Consider the following 13,896-nt stretch of genomic DNA (forward strand, 5'->3'; position numbering starts at 1 on the left):
AGCACCGTGCAAGCAAGGGGGCATCCCCAAACAGTGCCTCAAGGGAGCAACCCCAAGGGGACAGTACCATGTGCAGGGTACCTCAGTCATGGGGGGGGGGAGAGACGACACCGGTGCCCTTACCCATGACTCTCCTGTCCTGTTGATGATTGGAGTGTGCTCACATACCAAGTACTGTAGTAGCCTCTAAGGTTTGAGCTGTATATGGGTATAGATTGTATGTGTAGTTTGTACACATAAGTACAGTGGTACATATTATTAACGAACACTGTTCTGAAATCCCTTTTCCTCACTAAGCAAAAAATAGCCCTCAATTCTCTTTAAAGTGGACAATTGTAGCCTACATTTTCTGCATTCACTACAATAAGTCTCCAGGCACGTCCTTGGCCCAGGAACATAGAAACAAATACATTGCTTCTAGCAGCAGGCAATGCTATCCCCACCAATCCGGGATGGGGGAGATCTTGTTCTTGTGCAATCGACAAGGGAAAGGGAGGCGAGGGAATAGGAGAGAGGGGTGTTTTTGTTTGGCTGTTTGGTCCAAGAACTTCTATCTCTCTTGCATCTAGTACACCATTACAGCCAGGCCTTATTGTGCCTGACTCCAGTTTTCTGGTTTTCAACACCCCAATAGAGTACACTACCCTGCACTGTGCTGCAAAAACATTACACTTCAGAACACCCTTAACTGACCACCAGACTAGTCTATAGGCCTATGACACCACAGAAGCAGCTTTTTTGAACTATTTGAAAGACACCAACCACATTGTTCTAGCCATTCACAGTATAATGCTGTGGAAATAATGCACAGTGCCTATAATCTATCTGCCTGAAATGGCTTGTTACAATTATGCACAGCTAGGCCTACTGGTGCAGCTGTCTCAGTCATTCTGGGGCGGCTGCAGTGAAGACACTAGGTGTATTTACACAGAATATGTTGCAGTGTTATTTCAACACATTTAGCGTCAAATTTAACACCCATATATATGTTGGTAGTGTTGACTAAGTAATGTAATACTGTGCAGAATTCATTCGGATTTGGTACCTTTGTAAGTTAGGGTAGTGGATAAAGGCATGATGAAAATCGCACGTAGGATGGTTCTAAAGCAGGGATGGGCAACTTTCATGACAAGGAGGGCCACGTTTTGTCATTGCCACCATCGGAGGGCCACATGACCATGGACCTGCACAGATTTCCTGCACAGTGTATCTTTAAGTTATATGTTATCTAAGGGCCACAATGAGTGAGGAGGCGGGCCGCATGTGGCCCCCGGGCCTCCAGTTGCCCATCCCTGTTCTAAAGCATTCATGATGGTGAGAAAGGAAATATGGCCCATGATGTTTATGATAACAAAGTTCAAGCCCCACTTAACCTATGCCTTCAAAAAGTCACCCTGACAGCATCCAGATTGTTGGTTCTAGACAAAAAGCTGTCTGTGTTGTGCTGGAGAGATTGCTGTCAGGATGGAAGCCTGTGGCTTGGAGATATAAACCCAGTGTTAAATAAGGTGTTGAAAATGTGAAAATCTATAGAAATGCATGCCTTGAGGTTAAATAAACATGCACCATGGCATGTGTGTGGTGTTGGGTTTATTTATATTGTTCTATTATTCTTATTATTGCTTAGGCCTACGTTTCAGAATTTGACAGCTGAATGCGCATTTGACAGGAGACTCAAGGACCACTTGATCATTAAGTCAGTTATGGTGCTTGGTACAGGCATAAAATGTGTCAGACCTATGGCATCCTTTTTTGAAAAATGTAGCCAAAGGGAAACTGCCATATTGAAATGATTAAAGCTATGAAAATGCATCGATTACTATTTGCAAAAAATCCAGCAAAAGATTTCAGATATACCGGTTGATTTCATGGATGCTTTTCCTCACAGATGATTGCAGCTTTCAGGTCCTCTCGTCAGAAAATACCGTTTAACGGGACACGCTGGTCCAATGAAAAATGACACCGGGATCTCAGCAATAGCCTACTCCTCGGCGCTAGGATCCAGAGGAGTGCGCTCTCTTCCCTCTCTCCCTCGCCTATTCCTCCCTGCCTGTTTTAAAGTCTCTGCCAGACTTGGGCTCACTCGCTACTTCCTGGATGGAGGAATGGAAAGCTTCCAGCACCGCTTCAACTATTATCTCTCTGTTTTCGCTTGAACTGCCGCAGCTTCACGCTGCACGGGCATCTACCACCAAATTACGCGCTGTTTTCCACATTCTTCGACAAATGAACTGAATCGGAATAGCCCTACATCCTTTCCGTCATGTGTATTTCGGGGAGTACTGTACTACTGTCTTGAGAGGTTTTCTGGCAGAAAAACTGTTTCCTGGCCGCTCGAACTTCGACAGATTTCTCTCAGCAGAATCGGGCTCCTTTTAGCAGCAAGAAGTTTGCCTGGGCGCCACATTTGCGCTGTAGTTTTTTGGAGAATCTACACAATTTGGACAAGTTTGTTTATTTTACAGACTATTCAGTCAACAGTTGCCTTATTTATTGGTTGCTCTCCATGTGCAGAGTGACATGCGGAGGCTACTGCAATCGTGTTGTTGCTGGATCTTGTCTCTGATTTTGTCAGCCTTCGTGCTCTTCTGGGCCGACTGTCATCCCGGTAAGTTTGTGACATAAAATTCTTCCGCATGACGTGTGAAAAGGACGATGAAAAGTATCCATAATCCTGCAAAATCGAGCAGAACGCGCCATGTAACATACATTTCCCGTTATGTATTCCAAACATTTTTTTTAACACAGCCCACGAGCATAGGACACATTGACTTTTCCCTTTTCCTTCTGCCTACCTAGATATTATAACTGATCGAAGTGTATTCGCCCCATTCTGATTACCCCTATGCCTTGCAACAATGTTGCCATCTTGCTGTTTTATATGAGAAATAGTCTTTGATGGACGCCAAACAGCACAGCCCCAATATCTACGACCGTTATTTCACGGAGACACTGGCCATATCCTAACGCTGGAACAGAAAGCACAAAACAGTATAACTTGTGATATTAAGTAGCCTAAAGAGATTACGATGTTAGAATGTATGTTAATGTCCTATATTTTCATTAATCCAGATCATTTTGCTAAACCGCGCTTACGCAAAGGACGGAATTGGCGGTTTGATCGGCTCCAAGTTGATTAAATACAGTGGTCAATCTGCATGCTTCTCGTCGTTCTAAGCAGGACCCTTCATGGCGTTAAGAAAATGCAATATCCTGTGAATCATTAAAATGTGCCCTTGCTCTTAGAGCTACTAGGAGAATGAACATTTTCGCCTATCCAGATGGCACAGACATTCTTAAAACGCATGCCTGTATCCCTAATCAGTGACATGTTCTGTTATTCGACACCAGAAGTCTGCATACCAAAGCGTCATTTCACCCAGTTTCCCCTCTTTTTTTAATATTTTGAATGACCTTGAATAGGATCTATCTACTTTAACTATTTGATTGTGATGACAGCAGTCCAAGAAGTGTGCAATCATGACCACCGGCTCACGAAACGCTTGCGCCCAGTTCATAGAAATACATCTCCACGCACCTACCTGGTTATAGTCATAGCCTTTCCCTCAGGCATCAGTAGTTTTAGGGTGAAAAGGCAAACCCCACAAATTAGATAATCCAATGCACTCGTTCTTATTTAAAGGAATTGAGACAAACATTAAAAACTTGCTCTAGGCCTTATTTCCTTGCAAAAATAGTTCCCTTTTGTCATTTGTAGGTTTTTTTTGTTATTAGAGTGGGAAGCATGTGTACATAGCCTATTATGCAGTAATGCTATTGAAGGAATCTACATTGAATTCACCAATGGCAGAGTGAAACATGGCAATATGTCATTGTTCCTTCCCAGCAAGCCTCAATGCATTAATGGTTTCCTTTTTTTATCCAATTTACACAAATGACATAACAACAACAACAACAACATTAACCCAGTTATGGGTTATTTGTCACATCTATAACTAATCAAATGAGCATCTCCGTCCCCCATCCTCTCCTCCCCCTGTAATAACATCATTCCTATTGCACGCATCCCTGCTTTCACGGTTGCGGCACTATTAATAACAGCCCTACAACACTAATGGAGTTCACATCAGTATTTCTCTTGCACTCACCCAATGCCAAAACTTTTTCTTTAGCACACAAGTGACTGCCTCTGTGTGCCACCACCAAAATAGACATGTATGCATTCAAGTCAGGTAGCACCAGGGTGCGATTTTTAGGGGAAGATGGGGGGGGATTGTCCCCTCTTCTGGTTTTGATATAGCCACTTTTTATACATGATTATGATCACAGTTATATGTAATTCCATTGATATTGCTTGAAATCTGAAACATATCCCCCCTTCTGGTTTTCCAACAAATCGCACCTTGGGTAGCACTAACACAGGCAGAGTTGGTGAGCTTGTCAGTTCATTTGACAGAAACGTAGATGCGAACTTCCGCCTCGTTGCACATCTGGATGATCATTTCTTCTTCTGGAACTATCTGTGGTCCTATTCGGTGTCATCATGTGTGAGGCTGTAGAGGGGTAGACACAGATGAAGCACTTGGTGTTTTGAGGTCTTCTGTGGGCAGACGTCCCTATTCCCAAAAAATTGCAGTGTGCAACCTGAGATACATTTCATGTGAGGGAGGAGTAAATGCACCGTAAATAATACACGGTCACCACAGGACAAGTGGCAAGTGCACCTCTCAAGGACTCTGGACATATTGATGTACTCTCATCCATTTCCTCATTTGTTTTTTTTATTATGTCTTTCACATTTACTCACAGTGCCACTTTCCATCTCTCCTCCTCCTCTCGCCCCCTGTTTCTCTCCCTCTCTCTCTCTCTCTGCCTCCTCATAATAGCTTGCCGCCCAGTATGAGACTGTCAGTGCGCTCGGTAGTCAAGGATTGGTTTTGATGTGGGCTAGCGGGAGCACAAATGAAGATGTACTCTGTGTGTGTGTGTGTGTGTGTGTGTGTGTGATGATGCTTCACGAGCAAAAGGTCTTTGTCTTAGCTCTCCCCTAGTTCTTTTAGCAGCGACTGTGACTGACTCTCAGTATTCTGTTCTGCTGAAAGGTTAATTTAGCAGGCTTCAGTGTTTCACAAAACCGTGAGAGAACAACACAACGCCACAGAAAAAGAAGACGGCAAGTTTATTTATGCCCGACCACCATGCATGCTCATATGAGATCTCGGTGTACTCTCCTCACTCTTGCAATAACGGCCAGTCTGCTGAGTCGGCAGTGAAATGGCAGAAAAAAAACAAAAACAAACTAAAAACAACAAAAAAATCTGTCGGCAATCTAAAAAGTGCTGAATATCACCCTGGGGTGTCTATATAGTGCCAGGTGGGACTGACCTGACTGAAGGCAGTCTTCCTAGGTAAAGTTAGTTTTATGGAAGGCTGTATTCTCACCATCACTGTGAAAAGAGCTACCTGGGTTTATTAAGGCCTCTTTATTACCATGCTGTAACTATACATATATACATGCACTGCACATATATACATAATATACAGTACATGCAGAGACAAAAGATACTACTGTAATGTTGAGCTCCAAATGGAACAAAATAAATGTTGAAAAATGGCAAAGAAAAGATGCGCTTCAAGGCCAGCCATACACTCTTTTTGTTATTCAACCTAAAAATATGCCGTCAGTGCCCTCTCCTCCCCGAAGCTGGCACTTACATCTCTCTCCCTAGTGGGTGATACCCAAGTTTGACATTTAGGTGAGGATTGGATGTGCCCTCAGCCTCAGCAACAACATTATCATCGTCATCACCTTTCTCGGCAGTGGCTATTATCTGTCTTGCCGAGCCACCAAAACAGCTATAATGTCCGGCAGGTCACTTTATCAGTCACACAGCCTGTCATCGTCCGCGAGCTCCTCTAATAGATTGATTAAAAGATATGGAGGGGTTCGGACGGTTAACTGTGTGGGTTGCTGCCGGCTGGGCAATGGTCGCCAAGCGATTAAACTGCAAGGGCTGTGTGTGTGTGTGTGTGTGCGGCTCAGTCTGAGGAAAACATGCTGTTTACACTGCCAGGCGCCCGAATGTCCAGAAAGCTGCAAACTCGCCCACCCTCCTCCTCCTGCTGTTGGAGAATATGCCGTATGTAGATGCGTATCGCTGCCTTCCTGAATGATGAAAGACCCAGAAAAAATAAGCGGGATCCAGCAGCCGGGGCTCTCCATTGTTTCTACCTCATTGTCTCCATCAGAACCGGGGTTGAATTATTTCGCTGCTGCGGAAGGGTGGGAGCTTCCTATCATTCTCCTTCAGTCTCTCTAATTGTACCCGGGCCTAGACTAGCTCTCCTTTGAAAATGTTTTTTTTTTTTTTTTTCCTTACCCCCCCCCCCTCCTCCACGTCTTTGGTTGGTCTTGTTTGGCTCGTCTATCTCATAAGCTTTGCCTCAGTTAGCACATTTCCTGCCTGGCCCCCTTCTCTGCGTGAGGGGCAGCCACCATGCTGCTAGATGCAAAGCTTTCTATTATGCCTGGTCAAGTATGGAGAAAGACTGCGCCTTAATTGCCGCTTTTAGTTTAGAGACTCTTAATGTTGTACGGAGAGGCTGGTCATCAGAAGGCATTGACAGAAAATGCTTGTCTCTCTCCTCCAATTATTTTTGTTTATGCCCACCGTTTGAAAACTTCAGTCTTCTAAAAAGAGCCTGTTCTGAGAAAGAGCTTCCTTAGCGGTGAAGAGGAGGAGGAGGAGGAGGTGGTGTGTGATCCGCGTTCATTTCAGCACCCGCAGCAACCAGATTGCCAGGTTTCCACACTAGGTATTTGCTTAATAAAAGATAGACGTGTGTGTGTGTGTGTGTGCGCGTGTGTGTGTGTGTGCGCGCGCGTGTGTGTGTGTGCGCGCGTGTGTGCGTGTGTGTGTGTGTGTGTGTGTGTGTGTGTGTGTGTGTGTGTGTGTGTGTGTGTTTGTGAAAGAGAGAGAGAGAGAGAGAGACTGAGAGACTGAGAGAGAGAGAGAGAGAGAGAGAGAGAGAGAGTGTGTGAGAGAGAGTGTGTGAGTGTGTGTGTCAGAGAGACAGAGACAGATAGAGAGAGGTAATGAGAGAGACAGCAGGTATGGGGCAGTAAATGTCTATTCTGCCATGTGATGGGCCCTGTGGTTGCTTAGCACAGTAGGGCACACAGCAGAGGACCATTGCTAGCTATTGCTTATTCACCTCTCAGTGCAGAGCTGCATACCTGCTGGCCATCGTGTCGTCATTGCTATCCTATGTGATGAGGGAAGGCAAAACAGTTGAACGAGAGGATTGTGCACATCCCAGGGAAAGGTGCAGGACCAAGGTCAACTGTAGTTTTCAGAGTGAGGAGTCAGTCCGCACTTAGAATCGTTTTTGTTGTGTTTTATTTTTTCATGGCAGGATAACGTTTGAGGTCGAAACGTTATCCTGCCATGAAAAAATAAAACACAACAAAAAGGATTCTAAGAAGGCAAAACAGGAGTATGTTTAATATTTGAATAAAGAATAATTACACACAACCAGATGTGCCTGCTGAGCACGTGCTAAAATTAGGCCTTTTGAAAAGCAGTGTTTGAACATATTTCGTGGCACCAGTCTTTAAACACATCTGTAGATGCACTGTTCAATGATTGCTATTTGCCAGAACGTTTCCTCAGAGTAAAAATAAACCTTTCCTTCATCAGCGGTAGGAAGGACTCCCAAGGGTGACGGCAAGGGTCAGCATTTGCATAGAATTATGTTCTTTGGCAAGATATTTCAAGAGTTTTTTTGGCATGTGTCTTTTATTGTGCTGTGTAGTTGGCTTTGGGTGCGTCGAAAGTGCTAACATTATTTTTTTGCCATTAAAGTTAAATGTGTGACTTCTCTGCTGATGTATCTCTGTGGAGACTTCGCCTTGAATCCTGTGCATTTCGTCCATGCACTTTCTCTGCAAACATCGGGAAAAGGGGTCTAAGTACATTTACTTTACGGTTTACATGAATTATTTGTTAGTGGAGATATTCTGCTGGATGTCCACCCTCATCACGTAAATGCCATTCCCGTGGGACGACTTCTCTAGCATTCACATCTTTCTTTTCATCTCCTCTCTGCTTCATTGATGTTACTCAAGGCAGCCTACACATGTTCTCACGCCGTAGCCATTTCGCTCACAAATTGCCTCTCTCAGAAATGTCACGGGAACTTATTGTCTTTGTTTTTCTTAAGTGTTTCCTGCATTACGGAGGGGATAAAAAAAAAAATGTTTGCGAAAGCACACTGTGCGCTGGAATTTTCTCATTGTGGGATTTTAAAAGCTCTTTTAATTACACAACATCGTGGCTATTCCAAAGGTTTAGAAGGGGTGCTGTTTCAGGCAAAATAAAGACGTGTATATTTTTCTTTTACCGTTTCTTTTGTCTAGCTGCTTGTGTTGTGTTTTGCAGCAGTGGCACAAGGTGGTGGAGTATTGACCACTAGAGGGTGTGGGATTGAAAAGGCTTACTTATTTTTTTTCTCCCACCCCTTTCATTTTATATGTGATGTATGACAATAAAAATGGAGAAAAATCCCTGAGTTGCTAGCTCATGCTGCTGAGTGTGCGCTTGTGCCTTTACTCTCTAGATTATCAGTTGCATTAATTCAGTCTTTGCAAAGGCACTCAATCAAAGCCTTTTGTAGAAGAGTGCTTAACTTCATCCATCAACATTCGAACCCCCTGCAACCCCCTTCACCATCCCCACCTCACCATGCATTGCAGATACCTGCTCCTTAAATTATTATTTTTTTCTTTTCACCACAAACAAATCGATTCAGGGAGGGGGGGCCCTATTTTATTTCTTTTGTCGGGGCACTTTCAAAACAAAGTTGGCCTCGCTCTACAATCTTCCAGCTGATTTGTTCCTCGATCAAATATTTACAGGAAGCTGCAGCGATAGCCCTGTACTCTCTCTCTCTCTCACTCTCTCTCTCTCTCTCTCTCTCTCTCTCTCTCTCTCTCTCTCTCTCTCTCTCTCTCTCCGTTCTTCTGTCTCCAGATGCGGCCCCTAAAGAGCTTTCTTTCATGTCTCCTTGTTCACTTAATGACATTCATGTGCCCTATCAGGCCCTTGGCAGTGACAAGTTCACTTCCCAGCTGAATTGCTAATACAGAGAAAGGACCGGGAGAAGAGACTATTAAGACACTTGCCATTTGTCACCACCACTTCTCAGAAAATTGCCGCCCAAAGCTATTTGTTTTGTAAGGCAGAAATAAGGCGGCTTTTGTAAACCAGCCCCCCCTGTTTGCCGGGAAATGTAGTCAGTGATATTCTGCATACCATTTTTCACCGACATAATGCATTAGTGTTGCATTAAGGTTGGCTGAGTACGCCGGACTGGTTATTGGCCTGATAGCAGGGACTCCTGTTCCCTTGCTGAAAGGGATAGGGGAGAAGGAGGAGGAGGAGGAGGAGGAGGAGAGGAGGAGGAGAGGAGGGAATAAAAGAGGGAAATAACCACATGCCAAGAAGCGTTCTGTCACGGAGTCAGTGGTGGGCCAGAGAGTGCACTGCCTCCTCATTAAATTCTCGCAGTGGCGTTGGTTTTTCCACTTTAATGCTTGGGAGATGCTGGCTTCCTCTGCCGAGACACTGGGACATGGGCAGCCGAGTCTACTGCACAGGCCAATTTGTCTTACTTTTGGAGAGGCTGCTTAAACTACTGCCTCTTATTTCTTTCCTTCATTTCTTCTTTCTTCTTTTTATTTTATTCTCTCTTCATTTTCTTCTCTCCCTCCTTCTTTCTCTTTTTTTCCCTCATCATTTATTTCCTCTTTAATTCTTTCTTTCATTCTTCCCCGTCCTTCCGCACTGTCCTCTGTCTTTCTCAACTCGCTGCCTTCCAAATTGACATTTTGTTTTGTGCTCTCCAGATATCCATGCAATAATCAGTCATCCGCCGATTGAATCGGCGCTGGAAATGCGTGGTGATGATCAGGGCCTGCCCTGAGTAATCTGCCCCAGCTGCACAAATCATTTGCAATTGAACTGTGCAGAATTTGTCAAGCAATGGCTTTTTTTTTACCCTGAATAGATTATGTGACATCTCTCTTCCAGTGGAAGCAGAACAAGTTGGTCGGTGCTCGCTTATTCACTCACTCACTCACTCACTCACTCACTCCGATTCCCTGCCCGTTGCCGGTACCTCTGTGGCTGCACATTGACAGCAATGTTTTGTTTTCAGGTTCTTATCATCTCTAAACTATGACAGAAGAAGGAAAAAAAATATGTGTCCTCGAGACAATTAATGCAGGTCGTGTTTTTCATTACTTATGTCGTGAAATGTATTAGCTGTAATTCCCTTCAGAGATATGGTGTGTTTTTGTTACCCAGAGCCGTGTGTGCCGAAGGCTTTCTCTGAGATACCTGGGGAAATAAATGAAGTACATTTCAAAATGAAACAACTGGGGTTCTTTATCAGCACAGTGGCACAGTAAGCAGCTCAGGTTTTTAATAGGCACCATATTGATTCTTTTGACATGTAACCAGTGGCTAAAGGAAGTGCGCTTTCAGCATTAACTCTACCACACACACTCACCCCCCCCATACCCACCCCATCCACTCTCACCACCTCCCTCTCTCACCGCCCTCATTATGTGTCAAATTATTCAAATATCACGGCCTTTCCTTATGACATTTCAGGTTTTTGGGGCTCTCTTGTTTCAACGCACCCTCGACCAGTCTTAATTCCTCCACCACCAGTCATCATCAGCGTTCGTTTCTTTCCCTTTTGTTTTTTCGTATTGAAATGTTTGTTTTATTCATGCGTCGGAGCAGGGGCCACACCAAGCGAGCCAGTCGCTGATGCTATGCAAATGTATTCGGATGGGCCTCCATTCTCTCTGGGAGAGAGAGCGAATTTGCCGGAGCATTATTAAGGAGTCTGAAAGGCTCGCCGTCAGAACGAGGGGATGAGAGAATAAGGGCTCTCCTCTCAATCACACCTGAAAACGCCACAGTCTCTAAAGGCTAACTGGAGATGAGCAGGACAGTAGCTGAAAGGAGAGCGACGAAACGCAGAGGGGTGGGGGGGTGGGGGGGCGAGAGAGAAATAGATGGCGAATGTGTCATCACTGACGTTTTAAAGATACGTTTTTTTTTCTTCTTCTTCTTCCATTTCATACTTTCTGCTTTGCTTTATTTCTGTTTTGTTTGTATTACATTTTTTTTCAGTTTCGCTTTTCTCTCTCTCGCTATCTCGCTCTCTCTCTCTCTCTCTCTCTCTCTCTCTCTCTGTCTCAATGACTTTCCATCTTGGCTATGTGTTCCGCAATCAATGGACGCTCCCTTTGCGGGCATTAGAAACAATCACTGTCGCGTTCGAGTCAGAGAGTGGAGGCGACGCGGAGCTCAGAAGGCAGCCGCGTCGTTTTCAGATGTACAGCCATGAAATCAATTCCAAAGTAGATATTCTTTTTCATTTTCTGTTTAGCTTGACATCTATGATTGCCTTTCTGGTTGGCCTGCCACGCTGATAGTTCACTCTCTCTCTCTCTAGCATGAGTAGCACTGATAGCAGATAGAGTGCTCACTTGTAGTGCCTGTTGGGGTGAGCCAACACCCCCACCCCAATGTCCTTACATGTGCTATTTATTATGCCTTTATTTATCATTTTTGTGCTGATTTGTTTGTTCGTTTGTTTGTCGTGTTTACATTGTGTAGAGCCATGGTATCGACTGCTGCACTCGGGCCCTGCGTGTGAAACGGGTTGCTTTATAAATGTAAGATTTCCGGACTGGCTGCCTGGAAGGGGTGTCCTCTCTCTCTCTCTCTCTCTCTCTCTCTCTCTCTCTCTCTCTCTCTCTCTCTCTCTCTCTCTCTCTCTCTCTCTCTCCAGATGTTAAACAGATGGGCCAGTCCAGATCTTACCCCTGAGGCCCAGAAGTTTCCACTCTCTACTCCGCACTCTGTCCTCTCTGCTGTGTGCTCCTGCCCTCCTCCCCTACTTGTGCGCATGTGCGAGTGCCTTTTTCACACACACACACACACACACACACACACACACACACACACACACACACACACACACACACACACACACACACACACACACACACACACACACACACAGAAAGAAGAGGCTCTTCTAAACTGGCTGGAGAATGAGAGCAGCGCGTTTCCAGGAAGCACTTGGCCACGGTCCCCTCCTCCTCCTTCCTCCCTCCTTCCCTCCCTCCCTCCCTCCCTCCCTCTCTTCCTCCCTTCTTCCCTATTCCTCATCTTGTGGACAAGCGGCTGTGTTCCACCTGAAGCCCCCCTGGATTTACACTGACGCCGCAGCCATCTTTCTCTAGTTAATCACCTAGCGGCTTCGCCAGAGATCCACCGTCCGGGGGCTGGGGGATTGGGTGCGGTGCGGTGGGGTGGGGACAGGGAGCGGAGGGGTGTTTGCAGGGTGAAGTTGCGATGGATGACCCTCGGGGGAAATAGAATGGAAAGCGTCCAAGCGTACTAGCACTGCGCGACACACACCAGGGTGTGGTATGGTGCGGTGTGATGCGGTGCGGTGCATTGGCCCTAGCAGGCATCTTGCTGAGCAAGGTGGTGGTGGGGGGGGTGGTTTGTGGAGGGGGATGGTGGTAGGTGACACAGGTGATGGTGGGAGGGGTGGACCAGCGCTTATTTGCATACTGGTTGAATTTCCTCTGCATGTAAATGCTGCATGAGTGCCGTTTCCATCACTTCTGATTGTTTCGTGCCTCAGACTGTCTCCGGAGAGATGGATTTCCTTAATATTTGATGTCTCATTCTCCATTTCGCCTCTTGTGCTCTGCCAAGAGTTGAATTCCCCAAATATGTGAATTTTCATTCTGTCTGTGCGAGACACGACAAGTGGTGGATCCAAATAGCAGGCTGTTGCACTGAAAACGAGTTTTTGTGAGCATCCATATAACTGGAGTGTTTATTGTATGCTTACTCAGAGTAAATGAAATGATATGTGTATAATCTACACTATATAGTTGAGTTTTTGTTGTGAAGTATTATGATGTACTGTATATTAAAGTGTGAATTATTAGTAGCTGTTTGGTGGCGGTTTATAGGATTGAGTGTACAGCTGCTTCTCTAGTTTATAGGCTGACAGATAAATTGGGAGGTTGTGAAATATCAATAGCATGAAATGCATTCCTAATGCATTTAGATGTGGGAAATGAAGATTTGTTTTTACGGTACGATGAAGGCTTTTCTCACTCGGTAGGTGTTGAAATGCAAATTGAATACAGTCACCTAAAATGACAAATATAGCTGAAGTAAGATTTTGTAAATTGCAAAGTGCTATTATCACATCAACCCTGCAAAAGGAAAAAAAATATGTAGTTCACAGAAAATGGGCGCTTGGGTTTGTTTTCTCCCGCATGAGCCTGAAATGGGAACATCATCCCTGATTCACATCGGACCGCCGGCACTTTTGGTGCGCCGCCAAAGAAGCGGCTTTCAGGCGGTGTCACTTCATGGATGTCCACTGTGACAGCATGTTGACAAGCATTCACGGGAACGATCCAGAAAAGAAAATCTAATTACCATTAAACGCGTATGAAGCGCCGGCTTCGAGATGACTCCGGGGCCTATTACCTAAAATTAACAAAGAGCGAGAGAGACAGTTCAGCTCACCCCCCCACCCCACCCCACCCCCCCTCCCTCTCCACACACACTCACACACACACCACCTCCCCTGCCACCCCCTCCTCCCATTTCCACTTGCAGCCTCTCCGTGGACAAGCATTGGAAGCCCTTGCCAGAAGCACTGTTTCACACTGTCTGTTGACATGGACACAGTTTTTTTTAAAATCACAGTCTCAAATATGCATAGGGCATAAAACAGGAAAATATGTTTTAAAAATCTCTTGCAGCACAGTAGCTCACTCATGGCTTTTCCCGGTCGACTTGTCATCGTGCAACTCGG

At 45.2% G+C, this 13,896-nt stretch overlaps 1 protein-coding gene across 1 annotated transcript in view; it reads left to right on the forward strand.

Annotated features, from left to right (window-relative positions):
- Window positions 1–2,082: 2,082 nt before the first annotated feature.
- ptprga (protein tyrosine phosphatase receptor type Ga) overlaps window positions 2,083–13,896 on the forward strand; it is a 407,084-nt gene continuing 395,270 nt past the window's right edge. The window contains exon 1 of the mRNA XM_063214914.1: window positions 2,083–2,608. Within this exon, the coding sequence (XP_063070984.1) occupies window positions 2,521–2,608 (88 nt within the window). The 5' untranslated portion in view covers window positions 2,083–2,520. The remainder of the gene's footprint in view (window positions 2,609–13,896) is intronic.

This window comes from Engraulis encrasicolus, chromosome 14 (genome assembly GCF_034702125.1).
Source record: "Engraulis encrasicolus isolate BLACKSEA-1 chromosome 14, IST_EnEncr_1.0, whole genome shotgun sequence".
Lineage (NCBI taxonomy): Eukaryota > Metazoa > Chordata > Actinopteri > Clupeiformes > Engraulidae > Engraulis > Engraulis encrasicolus.